The sequence below is a fragment of the Vipera berus genome, assembly GCF_964194415.1.
Source record: "Vipera berus genome assembly, chromosome: W".
Lineage (NCBI taxonomy): Eukaryota > Metazoa > Chordata > Lepidosauria > Squamata > Viperidae > Vipera > Vipera berus.
This window is the reverse complement of record NC_138210.1, coordinates 58,330,471-58,352,748: the sequence shown is the minus strand read 5'-3', so window position 1 is coordinate 58,352,748 and position 22,278 is coordinate 58,330,471. Positions and strand designations below refer to the sequence as shown.

Sequence of the window (22,278 nt, the reverse complement as noted above, 5' to 3'; positions counted from 1 at the left end):
CTTCTTGGCCCGCATATAGGTTTCTCAAGAGACAAATAAGATGGTCTGGTATGCACATCTCTTTAAGGACTTGCCAGAGTTTGTTATGATCCACACAATCAAAGGCTTTAGCATAGTCAATGAAGCAGAAGTAGATGTTTTTCTGGAACTCTCTAGCTTTCTCCATGATCCAGCGTATGTTAGCAATTTGATCTCTAGTTCCTCTGCCTCTTCGAAATCCTGCCTGTACTTCTGGTAGTTCTCGATCCACATACTGCTGGAGTCTAGCTTGTAGAATTTTAAGCATAACTTTACTAGCATGAGAAATGAGTGCAATGGTGCGATAGTTTGAACATTCTTTGGCACTGCCTTTCTTTGGAATTGGAATGTAAACTGATCTTTTCCAATCCTGTGGCCACTGTTGAGTTTTCCAAATTTGCTGGCAAATTGAGTGTAGCACTTTTACTGCATCGTCTTTTAAGATTTTGAATAGCTCAGCTGGAATACTGTCACCTCCACTAGCTTTGTTGTTGCTCAGCTTTTCTAAGGCCCACTTCACTTCACATTCTAGGATGTCTGGCTCGAGGTCAGTGACCACCTCATTGTGATTATCAGGGACGTTAAGCTCATTCTTGTATAGTTCTTCTGTGTAATTTTGCCACCTCTTCTTAATCTCTTCTGCCTCTGTTAGGTCCCTGCCATTTTGGTCCTTTATCATGCCCATTTTTGCAAAGCTTCCTCAGACAGCCATTTTGCTTTCTTGCATTTCTTTTTCTTTGGGATGGTTTTGGTTGCTACCTGTTGTACAATGTTGCGAACCTCTGTCCATAGTTCTTCAGGCACTCTGTCTATCAGATCTAATTCCTTAAATCTATTTGTCACCTCTACTATATATTCTTCAGGGATATGATTTAGTTCATACCTGAGTGGCCTAGTGCTTTTCCCTACTTTCTTCAGTTTAAGCCTAAATTTTGCAACGAGAAGCTCGTGGTCTGAGCCACAGTCAGCTCCTGGTCTTGTTTTTACTGACTGTATAGAGCTTCTCCATCTTTGGCTGCAGAGCACATAGTCAATCTGATATCTGTGTTGACCATCTGGTGATGTCCATGTGTAGAGCCGTCTCTTGGGTTGTTGGAAAAGAGTGTTTGCTATGACCATCGTATTCTCTTGACAAAATTCTATCAGCCTGTGCCCTGCTTCATTTTGTACTCCAAGGCCAAATTTGCCTGTTATTCTGGTTATCTTTTGGCTTCCTACTTTAGCATTCCAATCCCCCATGATGATAAGGACATCATTTTTTGGTGTTAGTTCTATAAGGTGCTGTAGGGCTTCGTAGAACCGGTCAATTTCATCCTCTTCAGCACCGGTGGTTGGGGCATAGACTTGGACTACTGTGATATTGAATGGTTTGCCTTGGATTCGAACTGAGATCATTCTGTCATTTTAAAGATTGTATCCCAGTATTGTTTTTCCTACTTTTTTATTGACTATGAAGGCTACTCCATTTCTTCTGAGGGATTCTTGCCCGCAGTAGTATACCTGATGGTCATCTGAATTAAATTCACCCATTCCTGTCCATTTTAGTTCGCTGATAGCTAAGATGTCGATGTTTAGTCTTGTCATCTCTTGTTTGACCACGTCCAGCTTTCCTTGATTCATGGATCTTACATTCCAGGTTCCTATGGAGAAAAAATCTTTACAGCATCGGACTTTCCTTTCACCACCAGACATATCCACAGCTGAGCGTCCTTTCGGCTTTGGCCCAGTCGCTTCATTCTTTCTGGTGCTACTAGTACTAGCCCTCTGCTCTTCCCCAGTAGCATACTGGATGCCTTCCAACCTGAGGGGCTCATCTTCCAGCGTCATATCGTTTTGCCTTTTGGTACTGTCCATAGAGTTTTCATGGAAAAGATACTGGAGTGGTTTGCCATTTCCTTCTCCAGTGGATCACGTTTTGTCAGAACTCTCTGCTATGACCTTTCCGTCTTGGGTGGCCCTGCACGGCATAGCTCATAGCTTCATTGAATTATGCAAGCCCCTTCACCACGACAAGGCAGTAATCCATGAAGGGGAGAGAGCGGTAGGGTCACAAATTGGCTGGTAAGCAGAAAGCTTGTGGCCAAACTTAGTTTGCTAACAGGACTTCTGTGGCTTTAACAACAGTATAAAAACCAGTTCTAATTGGAGCCACTCCCCCACTTCCAAATTATTTTAATCCTTGCCAAAAAAAAAAAAGATGTACTTCTTTCAGCTTTTGTCCAACATATATCAAGAGCACTGGGCAGTAGTCAGGAGATTAAAAATGCAAAAAAGGGGTGGGAACTGATTTATTTAACTTACATGTTGCCCATCTCACCATAAGCAATTCTAGGCAGCTTATAGTCATTCAATTAAAGTGCAGTATAAAACATTTTTTAAAAAAATTAATAGGGATCTTTAAATTTAAATTTAAAATTCAGTTAAAGTAAAATTGACCAGAATGGAGAGGGTGGGAGGAAAGGGAGGGAAAGAAGAGTATTTAGGAAGAAAAACCTGAGTCTCTTAAAACATCCCAAGAGTGCTACTTTCATCATGAGAAAGCTCACCAAGAACTGACAACCTTGGTAGATAGAGTAGGTTACTTTATCTTTGTAATGCAAAGAGAAAGCTCCACTTTTTAAAACTGACAAAAGTTCCATCCACAAAAGGAGAGGCAAAGTTTTATTCCAAACATTCCTCTAAGTTCAGCACTGTCTAAAACAGTGGTTCTCAACCTGTGGTCCGCAGACTTCTGGGCGAGGGGGGGGGCTGCAGTGTCATCACAGGAGCTTAAAGAAATGTAATGATTTAACTCTTAAGTCTTGGGAATCTGTAGCCATGGTCTGTGGCCACAAAAGGTATGTAAAGAGGGTCCTGAGAAAGAAAAGGTTGAGAACCACTGGTCTAAAGTAACAATTCCCCAAATCTGGGCTCTCCTACAGCCCATAATACAAAGCAGCACATCTATGACTGTGACAATCAGAATTGTAGGCAACCATATCTTCCAGGTTAAGGAAAATTGACATAACTTTTCCTACCTGACTGTCAGAATCCATTTATATCATATTCATAAATGGAATGTTTCAAACATATCCCATGGATTCTGCCATCTCCCGAAGAGAAGAGGACAGATGTGTATTGAACCGGCAATAGGCATTTCAAAGGAAAGGAGAAGCCTTTTGAACTGGGGAAACAAAAGGGGGGGCTAGCATCTGGTTTTTGTCACGGTAGACAGCAATAAACAAAAGGGTCCTAACTTCCTTTTTCCCACGAGATGGATGATACGAGAGGAAGGATGGGGGGACTGACCAAATGGGGATTAAGGGGGGTTAAACCGGGAACTCTTTATAAGGGTTTACATCGTGGAACCATTAAGCCCTGTCTCATTTCCTACAACCAAGCATGCCATAGTAAAGATTCCTTTTGGACTAAAAACTTGACTCCAAGAGTTTTTGTCTTCCTAAGACGTGGTTTGGGGTGGGTCCTGACATTAGACAGGGCTTGCAACGAAAGTCAACCCGGGAAGAAGAACCTTACCGGGGGACTTTGCAAATAAATATGATGTCTGACGATGAAGCAAGAAGGGAAGAAAGCCCCACGGAGAAGGAGCCTTCCTCCCAGCCGAACTCCCAGAAACATTGGGAAGCTGAAGCATCATATTTCTCCTGGGAGGAAACGGCGGAGCAGCACGAACAAAAACCCCGGTGGTCGATGGGCGTTGGAAGGAAAAGTGAGTGGGAAAAGGCTTCGAGAGAAGTGACCCTGAGACGGAGCGACCACCAACCGGAATGGAAACAAGAGATGGAGAACTCCCTGCATGCCAATGAGGAAGAGCGGATTCTGGAAAAAGCTATTGACTTGATGAAAACAACCCTGAGCTCACTAAGGGAGGAGAGAGCTGGAAACCACAACACCTGGGGTCGCAACTGGAGGGGTAACGGAAGGGATCCAACACCTGAAACCCCAGGGCTGTCCAATGGAACAGGAGCCGCTGACTCAGCGGTACCCCCCCCCCAGACCCACAGATGGGGATCGAGATGAGGAGCGATACACCCTGCGGCGCAGACAACGATCCAGCCAAAGATTCCCACCCCTGGAAGCTAAATTCAAGGGGGAGCCATCACGACTGGGATTTTTCCTAACCCAAGTCCTCAGCTACATGGAAGAGTACGGACGGGACATCCCCAGTGACAAAACACGCATCCGAATTGTGCAATCTGCCCTGGACGGGACGGCTGCAGACTGGGTGGTGAACCTGCATGACTCCAACGCCCCAGAACTCAACGACTTCAACCGATTCATGTCATCCTTGAGGCGACGATTCGAGGACCCTTTGGCTGACCGGAAGGCCCGGGAGAGAATCAAGACGGTGAGGCAGGGCAGGAGAACAGTGGCCGAATATACCCAAGAATTCCGAGCCATCGCCAGCAAGCTGAACTGGCCAGAAGACATCCTCCTCAGCCATTTCAAAGACGGTCTAAACTACGACCTGTATGACGCTTGCCTGCCTTGGGGAGACCCCTACCATCTCGATGACTGGTATGTCCTGGCAGAGGAAGTGGAAATAGACCTATTGAAAAGACAACGCAGAGGAAAACCATGGGGCCGCCCGCCACTCGAGCAAACACGTGAGGGGAAAAACCCACCGGCCACGGCTAAAAAATCAAAGGGATGTTTCAATTGCGGGAGAGAGGGCCACCGTGCTGCAGAATGTCGTTCGAAAGCCCCTCCACGCAAAACAGAGGCACCATCTTCCAAAAAGCTGGGGAAGTCTCAAGGCAACCCAAAAGAATCTTCCATGAAGGGGACAGAGGCTGTAGAGTCCACAATTCCTGCCAAAACCTGGGATTGGACTCCGGCCTACACTGCAGGGGCGGTGGACACCTCGGAAGACAGCTCAGAGGGAGAACCTTTGGTAAGTGGACCTCTTCCACCCATACTTAAGACAGTGACTATATTAGCTTCCTCTGCACCAAAAGCCAATGAAATAAAAGCTCTGATAGACTCTGGCTGCATCCGCTGCCTCATCAGCCCAATGCTGGTGGAGGAACTGAGCATCCCAGTGAGGAGGCTAAAACAACCAATCTCCTTCAGTCAATTAGACGGGTCTATAGCAGGGGGGGGACCAGCTACCCTAGCCACTCTACCACTCCACATGTCCCTGGGGTCCCATGAGGAAGACATAACATTTATAGTGGCCCCAGGCATGGCATGCCCAATGATTTTAGGACTGGAATGGCTGAAGAAATGGAACCCCGGGATAAACTGGAGGACTGCAGAACTCAACTTCCCAAAAGGGGAACAGGAAAACGTAAAACCCCCAAACACCCCCCCAACCCAGAGGGAGGAAAAAGCAGCAGTGGGGGAAGAGAAGGGGCTAACAGAGATACCGGAGGAATACAGGGACCTGGCTGAGGTTTTCAGTGAGGAAAGAGCAGATGAGCTCCCCCCCACCGCCCCACAGACTGCACCATAGAATTCAAACCTGGGGCAAAACTCCCAAAACCCAGGATGTATGCCATGAGCCCAAGGGAAATGGCAGAAATGGAAAGATTCATAAAGAAAAACTTAGAAAGAGGATTTATTGAGCCCGCCAAACCCAAAGTAGCCGCCCCGGTTCTGTTCAGGGAGAAGAAGGATGGGTCTTTTCGTTTGGTTGTGGATTACCGAAACCTAAATACAATTAGTGAATGTAATCTGTACCCCCTTCCCCTAATGAAGGATATGCTATCCCACCTATCGAAAGGAAAGATTTTTACCAAACTAGACCTGAGGGAAGCATACTACCGTATTAGGATTAAGGAAGGAGACGAATGGAAAACTGCATTCAACTGCCCAATGGGGTGCTATCAATTCAAAGTATTGCCATTTGGACTGCAAGGGGCCCCCGCAGTCTTTATGCAATTAATTAATGACGTACTGAGAGAGCACCTATATAAGGGGGTCCTGGTTTACCTCGATGACATCCTTATCTTCACAGAAACCAAAGAGGAACATATCAAACTAGTCAGAGCAGTCCTGAAGAAATTGCGAGCTGCCCATTTATATGCTAAATTATCGAAGTGTGAATTCCATCAGGAAAAAATCGACTACCTGGGATATCGCATATCCCCAGAGGGCATCGAAATGGACCCAGAGAAGGTCAGGGCAGTACTAGAGTGGGCACCCCCCCGCACACGGAAGCAATTGCAAAGTTTCCTGGGGTTTGCAAATTTCTACCGCCAATTCATCCCTGCATTTGGCCAAATAGCCATGCCCCTCACAAATTTGTTGAAAACGAAGGGGGGGTCACCCGTGAAACCCAGCCAGCCTCTAAAATGGTCAATGGAATGTCAAGCAGCATTTGAGAGGCTAAAGAGACTCTTTTCTGCGGAACCTGTACTTAAACACCCAGATCCCAACAAACCTTTTGTAATACAGGCAGATGCGAGCGACGTAGCAGTCGGAGCCGTATTACTACAGGAAAATGATGAGGGGGCGTTGCAACCTTGCGCATATACATCCAGGAAACTTACAGAAACTGAACAACGATGGCCAATATGGGAGAAGGAAGCATTCTCATTAAGGTGGTCATTATTAACTTGGCGTCAATTTTTGGAAGGAAATAAAATACCTTTCCAAGTCTGGACTGACCACAAAAATTTAGAAGCACTAAAAACGCCCAGGAAGCTCACTCCTAAGCAAGCCCGCTGGTCCCAACACTTTCACCGATTCAATTTCACTCTCAAACACTTACCGGGGGGAAAGAACTTCCTGGCAGATGCATTATCCCGCATGCCCCAATATAACAGCACAAGAGTTACTGACTTTAAACCACTTGTACCGGAACAACAACTGGCAGCACCAGTCACCACCAGGGCACAAGAAAAAATGAAGCCGAAGGTAGATAGCCAAACTGGAATAGAATTCAGGAAATCTTTGGAAAGTGATGAATGGTTCCAGAAAAATAAACATGTGTGCACAATTAAAGATGGACTGCCATGGGTGGGGGAGAAGCTATATATACCGGCCACACAGAGAATCAATTTCATGCAACTGTGCCATGATACAAAATCAGCAGGACACTTTGGCTTTGTAAAAACCTTACACTTAACTAAAAGGCAATTTTGGTGGCCATCTATGAAAAAGGACATAGAAAGCTATGTGGGTAGTTGTCAAATTTGCGCAATGGCCAAGAGGTTACAAGGGAAATCGCCAGGACTGTTACCACCAGTGGCGAATCCCTCAGCCCCACGGAAAGAAATAGCCATGGATTTTATTTTATTTTATTTTATTAGCAAAACTTTTTGTACAACATATTTACAGATTGCATGGAGCACCACAACGCATCATATCTGACAGGGGGGTGCAATTTACCTCAGCATTCTGGAAGGAATTTTTATCTCTGTTAGGAACTACCCAAGGACTGACATCTAGTCATCACCCTCAGGGTAATGGGCAAGCAGAAAAGGCTAACTCTGTACTTGAGCAATATTTAAGATGTTATGTACATTTTCAGCAGAACAATTGGACAGACCTGCTGCCTTTCGCAGAAGTGGCATATAACAACGCAATTCACTCCAGCACAGGTTACACTCCTTTTCAAGTAGCCACAGGCCAGAGCTTCAACCCCATACCTGATCTAACTCCAAAAGAACCGGTAATTCCAGAACTAAAGGAATGGATTGCTCAGTTACAATACACCTGGCCTATTGTCAGAAAAGCATTAACAGAGGCTAGATTAGCACACAAGACACAGGCAGACAAGAAAAGATCTGATCCCACACCGTTCAAGGTGGGAGAGATGGTATATCTGTCTACAAAATACCTTAAGTCTCTCCAACCCTGTAAAAAACTAGGACCAAAATACATTGGACCTTTTCCAATTAAAAGAATCATAAACCCAGTAACAGTTGAATTAGAACTACCTAAAAATCTTAGACGAATACACCCAATCTTTCACTGCAGTCTAATAAAGAGAGAACAACAATCTCCCCTACGAACAAAAATTCCACCACCACCACCTCCCATCATGGTGGAAGGAGAACAACATTTCGAGGTGAAGGAAATTCTGGATTCCAGGAAACATCATGGAACAACTCAATATCTAGTGGCTTGGAAACACCTCCCCTCCTCAGAAAATGAATGGGTCAGCAAACACCACGTTAAAGCACCAAAGCTGCTTAAGAGATTTCATACAGAATATCCAAACAAACCGAGTTAACATTTACACATGTTTTTTTTTCTTCTCTTTTCTTTTCTCCCCCTACAGATGGACACATCTTTCTTCTAAGGAGAGCGGACTGTCAGAATCCATTTATATCATATTCATAAATGGAATGTTTCAAACATATCCCATGGATTCTGCCATCTCCCGAAGAGAAGAGGACAGATGTGTATTGAACCGGCAATAGGCATTTCAAAGGAAAGGAGAAGCCTTTTGAACTGGGGAAACAAAAGGGGGGGCTAGCATCTGGTTTTTGTCACGGTAGACAGCAATAAACAAAAGGGTCCTAACTTCCTTTTTCCCACGAGATGGATGATACGAGAGGAAGGATGGGGGGACTGACCAAATGGGGATTAAGGGGGGTTAAACCGGGAACTCTTTATAAGGGTTTACATCGTGGAACCATTAAGCCCTGTCTCATTTCCTACAACCAAGCATGCCATAGTAAAGATTCCTTTTGGACTAAAAACTTGACTCCAAGAGTTTTTGTCTTCCTAAGACGTGGTTTGGGGTGGGTCCTGACACTGACCTTAACATTGGAACCTGAATATTTTAACATCCAGTCCTTGACTTACAACAGTTCGTTTAGACATCATTCAAAATTATAATGGCACTTATCACCGTTTTTCACACTTAGGACCATTGCAGCATCCCCATGGCCACGGGATCAACATTCAGACGCTTGGCAACTGACTCATATTTATGATGCTTGCAGTGTCCCGGGGTCATGTGATCACCTTTTGCAACCTTCTGACAAGCAAAGTCAATGGGGAAGCCGCATTCACTTCACAATCGCGTTGCTATCTTAACAACCGCAGTGATTCATTTAACAACTGTGGCAAGAAAGGTCGTAAAATGGGGCAAAACTCACTTAACAAATGCCTCACTTAGCAACAGAAATGTTGGGCTCCATTGAGAGTCGTAAGTCATGGACTACCTGTACCTTCCTACCAAGCTATGGTTCCACTGTCTTCAAGAATGTTCCCACTGAAAGGAAGGATTATGGGCTTGGAATCTAAAACTCTGCATTTAAGGATCAAAGAAATGGTGACGATGATGATATAACCAAGCCACTGAAGTCAGTACAGTACCAGGTACTTCAATGAAGAGATACCTAAGTGTTTTTTTACCTTAGTTCTCACCGGTGCCTGGAAACTCCACCAGATGGGATGACAGCCTCAAGGACAACAGGGATGGTGTGTCAGCAGATAAACTGCAACTGTACATTTTGCTGACAGCAGAAATTTGGTACCCAAGCTCTAACTGTACAACAGCAAATGCCTCCAAAATGCAGCCAAACCAATTAAACAAGCTATGCAGCAACTTAGTTTCCTGAAGGAGGATGTTTTCACTTTAGAGGAAAAACATAACCAAGCTGCTGTCATTTCTCTCACATCCCCAGCCTCAGAGCACCAAGGAACCTGATTTCCAACCTCAGAGAAGAAAGGTGACAAAACCTGAACTAAAACATCCCAAAAGATGCCAAGAAACTTGAAAGCAGCTGAAAATTGGTTTTAAAAATTGGCTGGGGAAATTAGTTTTAGAAATTGGGTGAGACTGTGTGGGTAATAATACTTGAAATTGTATCTGAATGTCTTAACTACAAATAATAATAATAATAATAATAATAATAATAATAATAATAATAATAATAAGAAGAAGAAGAAGAAGAAGAAGAAGAAGAAGAAGAAGAAGAAGAAGAAGAAGAAGAAGAAGAAGAAGAAGAAGAAGAAGTGGGAAGGGACCTTGGAGGTCATCTAGTCCAACCCCTTACTCAGGCAGGAAACCCTATACCATTTCAGACAAATGGCTGGCCAGTCTCTTCTTAAAAACTTCCAGTGTTGGAGCATTCACCACTTCTGGAGGCAGGTTGTTCCACTGGTTAATTGTTCTAACTGTGAGGAAGTTTCTCCTTAGTTCTAGGTTGCTGCTCTCCTTGACTAGTTTCCATCCGTTGCTTCTTGTCCTGCTTTCAGGTGCTTTGGAGAATAGCTTGACTCCCTCTTCTTTGTGGCAGCCCCTGAGATATTGGAACACTGCTATCATGTCACCCCTCACCCTTCTCTTCATTAAACTACACATACCCAATTCCAGCAACCGTTCCCTATATGTTTTAGCCTCCAGTCCCCCAATCATTTTGTTGCTCTTCTCTGTACTCTTTCTAGAGTCTCGACATCATAGATTTAGGCTGAGAAGGCAAAAATCACTGCCCTTAAATGGGAAGGTTCTAGGTCTTTACTGTAGTCTGAAATTCCAGTTCTGTACCAGACGTTGAAGAGGCAAGGATGCAAATCCACAGATAGCCATAAAACACAGTGGTGGCCTTGGGAAGTCATCGTGTACTTAGGCTTTCCTGCAGGATCTCTCTCTCTCTTGAGGGACACAAGGTATAAATAAATCTAACAACCTGAAGGACTGCACAGAATGTTAGAGGCTAGGTAGGAAGTAAGTGGCCTTCGACTCCAATCTCCAGGTTCAAGAAACAGCAGCTAACTGGAGGTTTCCAATTGTATCTTATCTTTCCAGTCAGTGCCTCTCTTGACATTTCTCTTTGCTCCTGCACACATCCTGAATTTGCTTGCTTCCTTCAAAGTTGCACCACAGATGGAACTCTGGACTCAAGAGGCATCATGGCAATATTGTTGTTGTTAGCTGAGAAGTCGTGTCCGACCCATCGCGACCCTATGGACAATGTTCCTCCAGGCCTTCCTGTCCTCTACCATCTTCTGGAGTCCATTTAAGCTCACGCCTACTGCTTCAGTGACTCCATCCAGCCACCTCATTCTCTGTCGTCCCCTTCTTCTATTGCCCTCAATCTTTCCCAGCATTAGGCTCTTCTCCAGTGAGTCCTTCCTTCTCATTAGGTGGCCAAAGTATTTGAGTTTTAGCTTCAGGATCTGGCCTTCTAAAGAGCAGTCAGGGTTGATCTCTAGGACTGACCGGTTTGATGGCCTTGCAGTCCAAGGGACTCGCAGGTGTCTTCTCCAGCACCAGAGTTCAAAGGCGCTTTAGCGCTCAGCCTTTCTTATGATCCAACTTTCACAGCCATACATTGCAACTGGGAAGACCATAGCCTTGACTATACGCACTTTTGTTGACAGGGTGATGTCTCCGCTTTTTAGTGTGCTGTCTAGATTTGCCATGGCTTTCCTCCCGAGGAGCAGGCGTCTTTTAATTTCTTGGCTACAGTCCCCATCTGCAGTGATCTTGGAGCCCAGGAAAATAAAATCTGTCACTACCTCCATTTCTTCCCCATCTATTTGCCAGGAATTGAGAGGGTCGGATGCCATGATCTTGGTTTTCTTAACATGGCAATATAGTACTAATCAATAATAGTGGTACTCCCCAAGCCGTACAGTCTTGGCCAAGGGAAAATACGCTGCACCATTGCTACCGTTTGAGATTCCCTAAAAGAAGGATTTGGGGGGGGAAAATTCCCCTGCTTTCCACCCACCGTCCCCCACTCTCATGAATCAATACACACTCCCTTTGCTCTTTACACCTAATCTTTTCCTGGCTACAAGAGAAATCTCACTTATTACTGTGCGTTGTCATTTATACGCACATAAAACACATGCAGCACAGAGGAGCAGGCAGAGCAGGCTTGCTGAGGGGAATGGGGCATGCGTAAGTCATTAAAAAAATCCTTTAGGGGCTAAACAGAAAGCTAACCGCTCTCTCATGAGCACTAGGAGAGAGAATAAAAATTCCATGCCCCCTCCAGCAAACCTGTAAGCAAAATTAGATTTCCCACAAGTAAAGGAAAGCAGTGGGGCTATGCCACAATATAGGCTGAATGCAGGCTGAGCAACTGAGGGTTATGTGCAGGATACACAGGTCTCTGCTGCCAGCTGATGATCTAGATTCTGACTGAAGGAACAGCAGAAAGAAGAGACAACAGCGAAAGCAAGAATAAATGGGTTGTGTGTGAAGGTAAATGCACGTGTACATATACAGTGCAGTATACATTATATACATATAATGCAAAAGGCATTATACAACACCAGCACTTTTGTGCTGAAACACCCAAAACACCTTTGCAAGAGTTCATATCGGCTTCTCCTTGCCACCTACACAGTCAGCTGCTAAAGTGTAAACTGCTTAGATCAGAAACTATTTTGACATATCTGGGATAGGATGTGTCTACTTTCCCACAGGACCTGTGACACTGGGACCTCTGGTTGGAAAGAAGCAGGAAGGAGGGAGAGAGGAAGGACGAGAGAAAAGAGCTGAGCCTATAACAGGATCACCATTAACTAGTTGGAAAGAAAGAGATAGGAAGATAAATAGCAGGTGGATAATTGTTTCATATGTTGGGAGTATTTCAAGATGAGCTCAGGAAAAGAGCGCAGGGCTTAGTGTTAAGCCTTCCATGTGGTAGGACAAAGTTAAGAGTAATTATGGTTCCAAAGTCACAAAAGAATTGAGAATAATTGTCATAATTTGGGGTTCTCAAAAATTTATAGAGTCTTAACAATGTAAACTGATGAGCTGTTTCTGCAAGCTGCAAAAAAGTGTGTGTGTGTGTGTGCGTGCGTGTGATGAAAAAGGATCTCCTGTCCTCAGTTTAATTATTAGTTTTTTTAAGGATATTGTGCAAAATCTACACTAAATAAATCTATCAATGGTTTTAACTAAGCCCAGGCTGGTGTCCTCCAAAACCAGAATTCTCTTACGGTAATTTGTAAGGGAATTCCAATGAAACAGATCTGGAGCACCCTAAACAGCTTATTACACACCAGGGTCTTTACACTTGGCTTCAAACAGGGATGGATGTCCTCCCCCTCCACTCTCCTCTTTCAGGCTGCTTCTGCCAATGCCTTGAAGATCCACTGTCTCAGACAAATTGCAGAATTTTGGCTAGACAGAGCAAGACAATTCAGAGTCGGCTTTTTGCAATCTCCTATTTCTGATGGCCAATGGGTAACTTTTCCCGAGAAGGCCTTCTCTGGGTAAGGTAAAGGTAAAGGTTCCCCCGCACATGTATGCTAGTCGTTTCCGACTCTAGGGGCCGGTGCTCATCTCCGTTTCAAAGCCGAAGAGCCAGCGTTTGTCCGAGAACGTCTCCGTGGTCATGTGGCCAGCATGACTAGACGCCAAAGACGCACGGAACGCTGTTACCTTCCCACCGTAGTGGTCCCTATTTTTCAACTTGCATTTTTACGTGCTTTCGAACTGCTAGGTTGGCAGAAGCTGGGACGAGGAACAGGCGCTCACTCTGTTATTCGGCACTCGGGATTCGACCCGCCAAACTGCCGACCTTCTGATCAAAAAGGCTCAGCGTTCTAACCCACTGAGCCACCGTGTCCCTTCTCTGGGACAGCACCACAATTATGAAACTCCATTTGTAAGCATATTTGCCTGGCACAATCGCCTTTCAGATACCAGGTGCAGTTTATCCTGTTCTCTTCAGCCTTAAACAGCAATTAATATTGATCTTCTTCTTTTTTTTTAGCTACTGTTGACCCATTTACTGTATTTGTTCTTGGAATGTATTATTTAATTTTCCAGGCTCAGTGAATCCATCTTATTCAATCGGGATGTTTTTCAAATGTTTGTGAGCCATCAAAAGGCAGATTTAAAATTTCTAAATAATAATGCATTCAGATTTTACCACTCCCATCGCCCATAAACTCCTGGCTGAATCCCAAGCCGACTGCCTCAATTCTCTATCTGTGAAAGGAGAGTCAAAACTTTCTTCACTACATAAAGGATTCAGAATTGCAGCAGACTGCAAGGGATGTATTGGTTCTCTCATCCTGTTTGGATAGAATCCCCAAGCCAAAAGGAAGGAAGGATGAACAATCTTCTTTTAGCCACGTGCAGCATTAAACAGAGGGGGAAGCCCAGGTCTGTGTCCTCTTCCTACCTCATGGCTACACAATGTCATTTAATTTCTCCAAGCATGGACTCATCAAATCATGAGGCCTCTGATTCCTGACTTCAAAAATCAACATGAGCTCATTGAAAAACTGACATGACGGGGTTAGTATGATAGAACAGGAATGGGGAACTATGGCCCTTTTATGACTTGTGGACTTCAACTCCTAGAATTCTTGAACCAACATGGCTGCCTCAGGAATTCTGGGAGTTGAAGTCCACAAGTCATAAAGGGGGCATAGTTTTCCACCTCTGCAATAGATGAATGTTTACTGCATCAGACCTTGCGCTCACCTGGCTCTATAGAAACTTTACACCAATCTTCCCAAATCTGGATGTCCCCCAGATGTGTGCATTTCAATTCCCAGAATTCTTAACAATGCTATGCTGCTTGTGGAATTCTGGGATGTAGCTCACTCATCCAAATGGAACCCGGATAAGCGATGCTGCTCTATTTTGACCAGAGATTTTGCAGCTCCAACCACAGCAGCAAAGGATTGATTCTGGGTATTTTAACCTGCAAAATACAGTATGCTTTGACACTTTGGGGTCTGGGTTTTCTGAAGAAGCTACCTGTTAAGGTGGTTACTGAGTATATTATGTAACTAACTTCAAAATATACAAGTCACATCATCTGGCACACAAACATACTGTATACCCTAGCCCATATCTGTGCCACGGTCCTTTGTTTTACAGCTTTTAGCGAAACAAAAGAGTCAAGACCAGTAGTATCTATGACTCTTTGCTGTAGAGTCTGCAGCATATAGTATCTCCAATGGCTATCATATAGTATGGAGCCTATGGAAATTAGAATGATCTCTAGACAAGAGTAAAGAGATATGGAAAGTGCTGCCTCTTTGCTGTATCTGGCCAATGGGATTTTGCAGCTCAAATATGGTAATCATATCCTGCCCTTATCCTGTAGTATTGGACAAAGATTATGAAATATTTAAACAAGGTTTTTTCTCCAATTCAGAAGCAGGCCCTTCTATGTTTCTAAACATAATTCCTTCTCACCTCCCAGCAGGACTTCTCAATTCTACAAGAGATGAAAACTAAGCTAGACTGAACTGGACAGAAAGCTCTCCATGGACAGATTAAACTTCTATATATTGAGCTGCACAACAAGCCAATTAGATGTCTTGATAGCTGGAACAAGCAAAGTCCAGTGGTCATCTAGTCCAATCTGCTCTTTGGGGTAGATCTATAGTGCAGCATAGGAAAGAAAAAGAAAAAATCAAAATAAACCACAATGGTCTAAGAATAGCATGGCTTATTCTAACTGCCAGTAGCATTATAAAGCATCAAACAGAATCTACTCCTGCTCATTATATGATATTCTTTAATCAGAAATTACATTATGCATGGCACAGTGCTGGTCAAAATCAAGCAAAGGTCCCCCCACAAGCAATGGCTAATAGTTAGAACTAACAAAATCCCCACATGTAAAAGGCAGTGTAGCTTAGAGAATTGCCTAAGGACAAAGAACAGATGAGTAACATTTACATGTTCTACCTCTAAGCTTCTCAGAAGTTTTGGGTTAGTCATCACTAGAAAAAGAACGCTAGATCGGATCAATGCTTAGCTTAAGTCATGTTTTTACTCCACCCTTGATTCTTCCTTTTGCATTCTTGGGCCACAGCCCTAAGAAGTGCACTGACAAACCAACGCCAGGCATCTGGTACAGGCCGCTCCCTGGAGATCTCCACCCTTGTAACGCTAAAATAATCAATAGCAGCGTAAGTCAATTTTCCTGGAAAGTGAGTATAGGCAAGCACGCAAACACACACACCTAGTTCCACTTGACTCAACAGCTTTCGTGGCTCAGGGATCTTATCTGAACCTTAGCTTTTTGCTGGAAGAATTAGATTTGCAAAAGAAGTTACTGCAATTAACTTGCTGTTACTGAATTTCTACCTTAGCATTGCCATTGCTTTCTCCCCTGCGCGCGCGCGCACGCACACACACACACACCCCATTTTTTAGGATCATCTTCCCTAACTTGAGACCCTCCAGCTGTGAGGGACTATAACTTCCAGAACTCTCAGCCTCCTTTTGACCAGGCTGGCTGAAATTCTGAAATTTAGGCCATTCCCCAAGAAATCCGGAGATGCAAATTGTTTGTGAGGGATGGAATAATCTGGATGAAAAGATTGCAGTCCACCGTTAACCAGCATGCCTGAGAACTCCCCCTTCCCAGAATCCTTTGCAATATGCACAGATTCCTTAGCAGGCAGGCTGGCGTTGCCTTGACAAAGGAAAAAATGTAGAAGGAAGTCTTTCCATTTGGGAACTTGGACGCTAATAATGCACTAAGCCAGGACAGGTTTTTTTTCTTATTATAGGGAAGAAAACTATCTGTCTTCTCTGTAAGACAATGATTCATTAAACAACGTGCACCAACACACTCATCCTCAGGGATATCTCCAGTGTTTCTCAACCTTAGCTGCTTTAAGAGGGGTGGACTTCAACTCCCAGAATTCCCCCAGTCAGCTGGCTGGGGAAATTCTGGGAGTTGAAGTCCACCTCTCTTAAAGCAGCTAAGCACTGCCCAGGGTATTTTCTGAGAACTTTGGAAGTTGCTACATATATTGTTCAAAGTCATCTAGACAGCAAATGCTTACTGCTGTATTCTTACCAATGTAGACGCCGTTCAACATGCTTAGGCAACTACAACTGCTCCTCTGTTCTCTTGTTCTTCCCTGCCCTCATTTGACATCCACGGACTGAGAACAATGCCTTTTCTCATTATGATGCTCTTGCTGACCAGCCCAGGAACATCAAGGAAAAGCTTATTATTCAAGGACACTATTAGAGCAATTGATATGCCGTTTTTACAAAAGAGTGCAGGCTAACCAGCTTCCTACATTCTGGTTTGTTGAACATTTCCGATGACCAATGAAAATGATGAAAAATGCACTTTGGGATTGGTGGGGAAGGTAGCATGGACTCCATTGAAATGGGTCGATTTAAACAAAGTGTAAATAGGGGGGAAATGCTAACTCTGGAAGTTTTTTCAGGGAGGATTCAGCTTCAACCCACAGATTCTTTTAATATACACCATTTAGGTTTTAGATATGATAGGAGGAAAGCTGGTTAGTCTGTGGTGGCCATAAAATCAGGAGTTTGGTAGGCTCTTTTCCAAACAATGCATTTTTAAACATGTGTTGCAGTTCACAAGAGCTGATACCTCTTAGTATATTCTGTTAGGTGGAAAAGGTCCTATCACACCCCTGATTTCTTTGACACAAGTAGACTGGAAGCTTTTGCAGCCCCAATCTTGTAAAATACCTAAGAGAAATTGTGGTGGCCCCAGAAGTCAAACATCTCTTAATCCATGAAAAATAACTCTCAATACATCAATTAACTCAACAAAAGAATGAACCCATACTATCCTTACAAAAATGGAGAACCTCTAAGCCAACGTTTCCCAAGGTGGCATTCTCCAAATCAGTGTTTCTCAACCTCAGCTGTGTGGACTTAAAATCCCAGAACTGAGCTCCACCCATCTTAAAACTGCTGAGGTTGAGAAACACTTTTTTTTGCTCCCAGTGATCTGGTAGGGTGAGGGGAACAAAGGAGCTCTAGTCTCCATGTTGGAAGGGAGCCATAATGGGGAAAGCTATTTCCACAAGAAAACAGTTTAAGAAAGGAAGCGTTCTGCTTCCTTCTTTCCCCACAATGAGCAACAATTAGCAGCAACTTTGCACAACTTTCCTGAGCACCTTGGTTGGTTAGGCATAAGAGGTCAGGAAGAGCTGCCCTCAATGGTTGACTTACCAGAACAGCTAGCAAAAGGAAATTTGCAAGGTCCTGAGACAATTTGTTCCAACTATGCTTATGCCCTTTTCACTCCTTTATTATTCCAGACTAATGTATTTGCCCACAGCGGAAACACAGTTCTTCTCATTTTCTCACAGGAAATAACGAAACAACAAAAAAGGCATTAGTTTCCTACATAATCTTAGCCCACTGGCTGCTGTTTAAAGAAGACTACAGAAGTTCAGTTCTTGGAGGCACCTGTCTTAATTTCTTTATTTCATGCTATTCATTGATTAGATTTTTGTCTAACAAATGTATCTAACTCCCTGCCTTTTTTCCCAAGGAATTTAGGGTAAGTACACACACATCCAATGTTTCTCACTACAGATTATGGAAAATAGGCTGGGCTGAGAGAAAATGACAGATTTTAAGTGATTTGGGGAACTTTTGTCTTTGAAGAGGACTAATACCTAGTATCACAAGTCCAACAACTTAAGTACTGCCCTGTATAAATGTGATATATTGACAGTCTACCTCTTTTACATAACAAAAAGCAAAATCACATACACAGGATCCTCAAACAATTCCTAAAGGATGGTGGCTGCATCCATTAGGAAAATAGGTATTATTTCTTTAGATGCTCAAGTTAAAAGCTAGATTTTGAAATTAGATCACAACTTTTGTAGTAAGAAGGGCCAAGTATTTGAAGATAAAATGAGAATTCATCTAAAAATAGCTTACACAAATCTTTTAACATACATTGATTTTATTTTTTTACAGAATTAGCTGTAGCCTTCTGCCTGCATGGTTTTCTTTATAACATTAGAACCTTTTTAAAAATGAAAGAATAAAACTTTGATTTTATGACATACTATTCCATTCAGTGTACTTTGGATGCAGCAAACAGAATCTGAATATATGTTGCTTCCTTAAACAATGGACAAAGTCCAGTGTTTGGTGAACATTCTACATAAAGTTGGGATGGGTGGGGAGGTTACATAAATTATATTTAAATATGTATAATTTATGTAGTTATGTAGTTAAATATATTCAAACAGACACAGTCTTCCCAATTGGTTCATAATACAAAGGCCTTACGGTACAATATATATTTTTAGAACAGGCAGCAGCATTTCCTTGAACACAGCAAAGACTCCAGCACTTGATTAAGCCTTAGAATAAATTATATGTTGCAAATCATGGTTTTTCTTCAACAGTAAATTAATGCAATAGAATAACTAAAATACGAGCAAGGATATTCACATTTCAAATATCACCACAGCCAAGTATTCGCAACAGTTTCCATAAACATCAGGAATCTGGGGATTAAGCTAGTTTACAATGATGTTATAAAAATTAGTGAAACTTTTACAACTTCAATTCTCAAAAATTGCTTTAGATACTTATGCATATTTTTCTTCCAATCGACAGCCCAAAACAGATTTCCTTAATTTGTGAACCAACGCAAATCTATGTTCAAGAGGATCCCTGCTTTTATTATCGCAACCTGGCAACAAGGATAGGAAAGGCACCAAAGCAGTGGTACAAACGATCCTGCTAGGTCTCTACTCAAATGAAGGAGCAGGAGTTCCAAATACCGTACAGTAAACCTGCTTGATCAGTTTGAAGTAAATGAAATAAAACCTATTTCCATTTGTGTTCTTCCCCTGCCTCATATATTTTAATTGCAGTATTTTTGCTTACAACAGATTGCAAAGTGATGCAGACTATTGAATATATGTCATGTTTTGCAAAGTCAGAATTTTTCATTGGCAGTCTTTATTTATTTATTTCCGAGCATAGCTGGGCCAGGCCAAGTTCGCTTCAGTGTCATCAACATGTCACAAAATGATTCACATAGCTATGTATTAAGGGGGGGGGAATGATGAGGAGTAGTCACTTTTGTGGAGGTCTTTGTAAGGCTCTCAACCCTCAATGGAACATTTAGCCCGGTAGAATCAGGAAAAATATCAGAGAAACCAGGGCTTTCTTTGCTTCCTTGAACCTAGGCAAAATTCTAAAACAACCCATTCCTGTTCACTTTTTGATGAAAAATGGGCATATGGCAACCCTCTAAATACAACTAAGTACAATTCCTAGCAACACTATCACTGATCAGAGTTTTGGTTTAGCAACATTTAAATGGTACAAGCTCCTTACTCAGGCTCTTTTGTCAGGGACCAAAACTACAGAATTAAGTCCAGAAAAAGGATGCATACTAAAATGCCACAGATCAAGGGGTCAGGAAGGCACGAGAGCCGATAATGAATCCACACAAGGATGTCAAGAGTTTGAACCCGAGGCCTTAAGTGTACGAAGTGCAAGCTTAACCTTTCTCAGACATTTGCTCACTGAAACAATCCCATGGAATCCAAATTAAAGGCTCTCATAGCATGGGAGAAGGCAGGGCACTGCTACAATTAAACAACTCAATGGCCATGCTTCCCGGCACAACTTTGTCCCAAGTCTGGCAAACTTGCCTTCTTTGCCATCTTGAGGAATCCCTCACTTGGCAGCAAAGGGGGGGGGGAGAGGGAAGGGAATAATCCAAAGTTGAAAAAGTCTAGAGAAAATATGTGTCCGCAAAGAAGAGGCAGGTACCTCAAGGGGGGGGAGCGGGGTAGCTGGCGATGTGCGTCTGAGGATGCTGGAAAGCTTAAGCCAGCAGGCTAGTGATTCCACCGTAGTGGGCTGCCAAATACTGTATAGTGGAGTTCCATATTTAACTGGGCTGAATTATAGATTTAGGAAGTGGGGGGGCAAAAGCAGAAGCGGTTGGTTCCATGTCTTCTTTTAAAGGGTGGGAAATAACATAGCCAGGCCCGGAAAGAGAGAGAGAGAGATCGGGATACTGGCTGTACAGTATATGGGATGGCCGGCGTCCGAAAATCAGTGCTGTCCCTTAATTTTCTCATCCTATGAAATACAGGAGCCACGTAAGGACACGGGACCGGCTGAAGCTGAGGGACAGGCGGTCGGGCGGTCGGGCAGGGAAACCTCCCGATGCCCCAACGCAATTCCAGAGTTCTCCGGGAGGGCAGAAGCGGGGATGGCGGGCAGGGCAACGGCGGGGACGGCCTTGCAGGGAGGGCGTGAAGCTCGGAGGGCACGGGAGCCCGGAAGCGGAGGGGAGAGAAGGTTAGGGGGAAGCAAGCATGGGGGGGGGGTCGGAGGAGAATCTGCCGCATCTCACCGTGGGTATAGATGTTGCCCAGCTCGTTGTGCAAGTAGAAGAGGCTGCGGAGACAGCCGGAGCCGGAGCTGGCCGGCCGGTAGCCCGTTAGCACGAAGCGGTTGAATTGCAAGTGAGGGGGGGAGCTGGCCCAGTCCAGGAGCCGGGCTCCCCCCAGGAAAGCCATGGCCGGGCTCCCCCCCCAGGGTCAGCTACTAGCCGGCTTCTGCATCCTTCTTAGCTCGGCTTCCTCCTGCTTCTGCGGTTGCTGATGGGGCCGCTGCAGGGGGGTGGGGGGGGGACTCCTCCTTGGGCTTTCCCCCCCCCCGCGCGCGCTCCTTTTCCCCTCCGCAACCTGAGCTCACGATTCTGCCCCGCCCACCGACCTCTTTAGCATAATAGATGCGGGGTTTTGCCCGCGCTTCTTTGCCCGGCGCCTTGCCCTGCCCTTCTCCATTGGCATTCTCTGATGCAAGCCGCGCCCACCCTCCCCCCCCGTCTCGTTTGCATAAATCTCTGCACCGCAGTTTCGCCTAAAGGCCCAGTTGTCCGAACCCAGGAGTCTATGCGTTGCGTAATACTATAGGAGGTAGAGAGGCAAAACCACACCTATTCTATTTTTGAGAGCCTATCAGCTGCCCAGGAGGGGAAAAAAAAACTATAGCGCTCTATTATTAGCATAACCAAAGGCCCTCCTCGCGTCGCTGCCCAAGCATTGAGACACACCCTCAGTCTCCGCCCAGGGAGGACTGTGATTGGGTAGCGCGGCGCGCGCGGAACGAGGCCCGAGACAGCCGAAAGACGCCGCCCAAAGGCTGAAAGGTGTGTAAGGCTTTGCTCAGAACGGAGTTCCAGCACCTTTTTGGGATGGAACCTTGTAGGGTAGGCAAGGCGGGTTGTATGACGTGTGTGAGTTCCGGCACCTTTTTCTTTTACAAAAAAAAGCACTGGTTAACACCGTAGGATTCTAAATGGTAATTAATCGGAAAGTTGTTGTTGTTGTTAGTTGCGAAGTCGTGTCCGACCCATCGCGACCCTATGGACAATGTTCCTCCAGGCCTTCCTGTCCTCTACCATCTTCTGGAGTCCATTTAAGCTCACGCCTACTGCTTCAGTGACTCCATCCAGCCACCTCATTCTCTGTCGTCCCCTTCTTCTCTTGCCCTCGATCTTTCCCAGCGTTAGGCTCTTCTCCAGTGAGTCCTTCCTTCTCATTAGGTGGCCAAAGTATTTGAGTTTTAGCTTCAGGATCTGGCCTTCT

General features: G+C 44.3%; 1 protein-coding gene across 1 annotated transcript in view; it reads right to left on the bottom strand.

Moving 5' to 3' along the window:
• LOC308676233 (progestin and adipoQ receptor family member 4-like) overlaps window positions 1-21,204 on the bottom strand; it is a gene marked incomplete at its 5' end in the record, with an annotated part of 29,237 nt that extends 8,033 nt beyond the window's left edge. Inside the window, one exon of the mRNA XM_081342041.1 lies at window positions 21,039-21,204. Coding sequence (XP_081198167.1) covers window positions 21,039-21,204 — 166 coding nt within the window. The remainder of the gene's footprint in view (window positions 1-21,038) is intronic.
• Window positions 21,205-22,278: the final 1,074 nt, after the last annotated feature.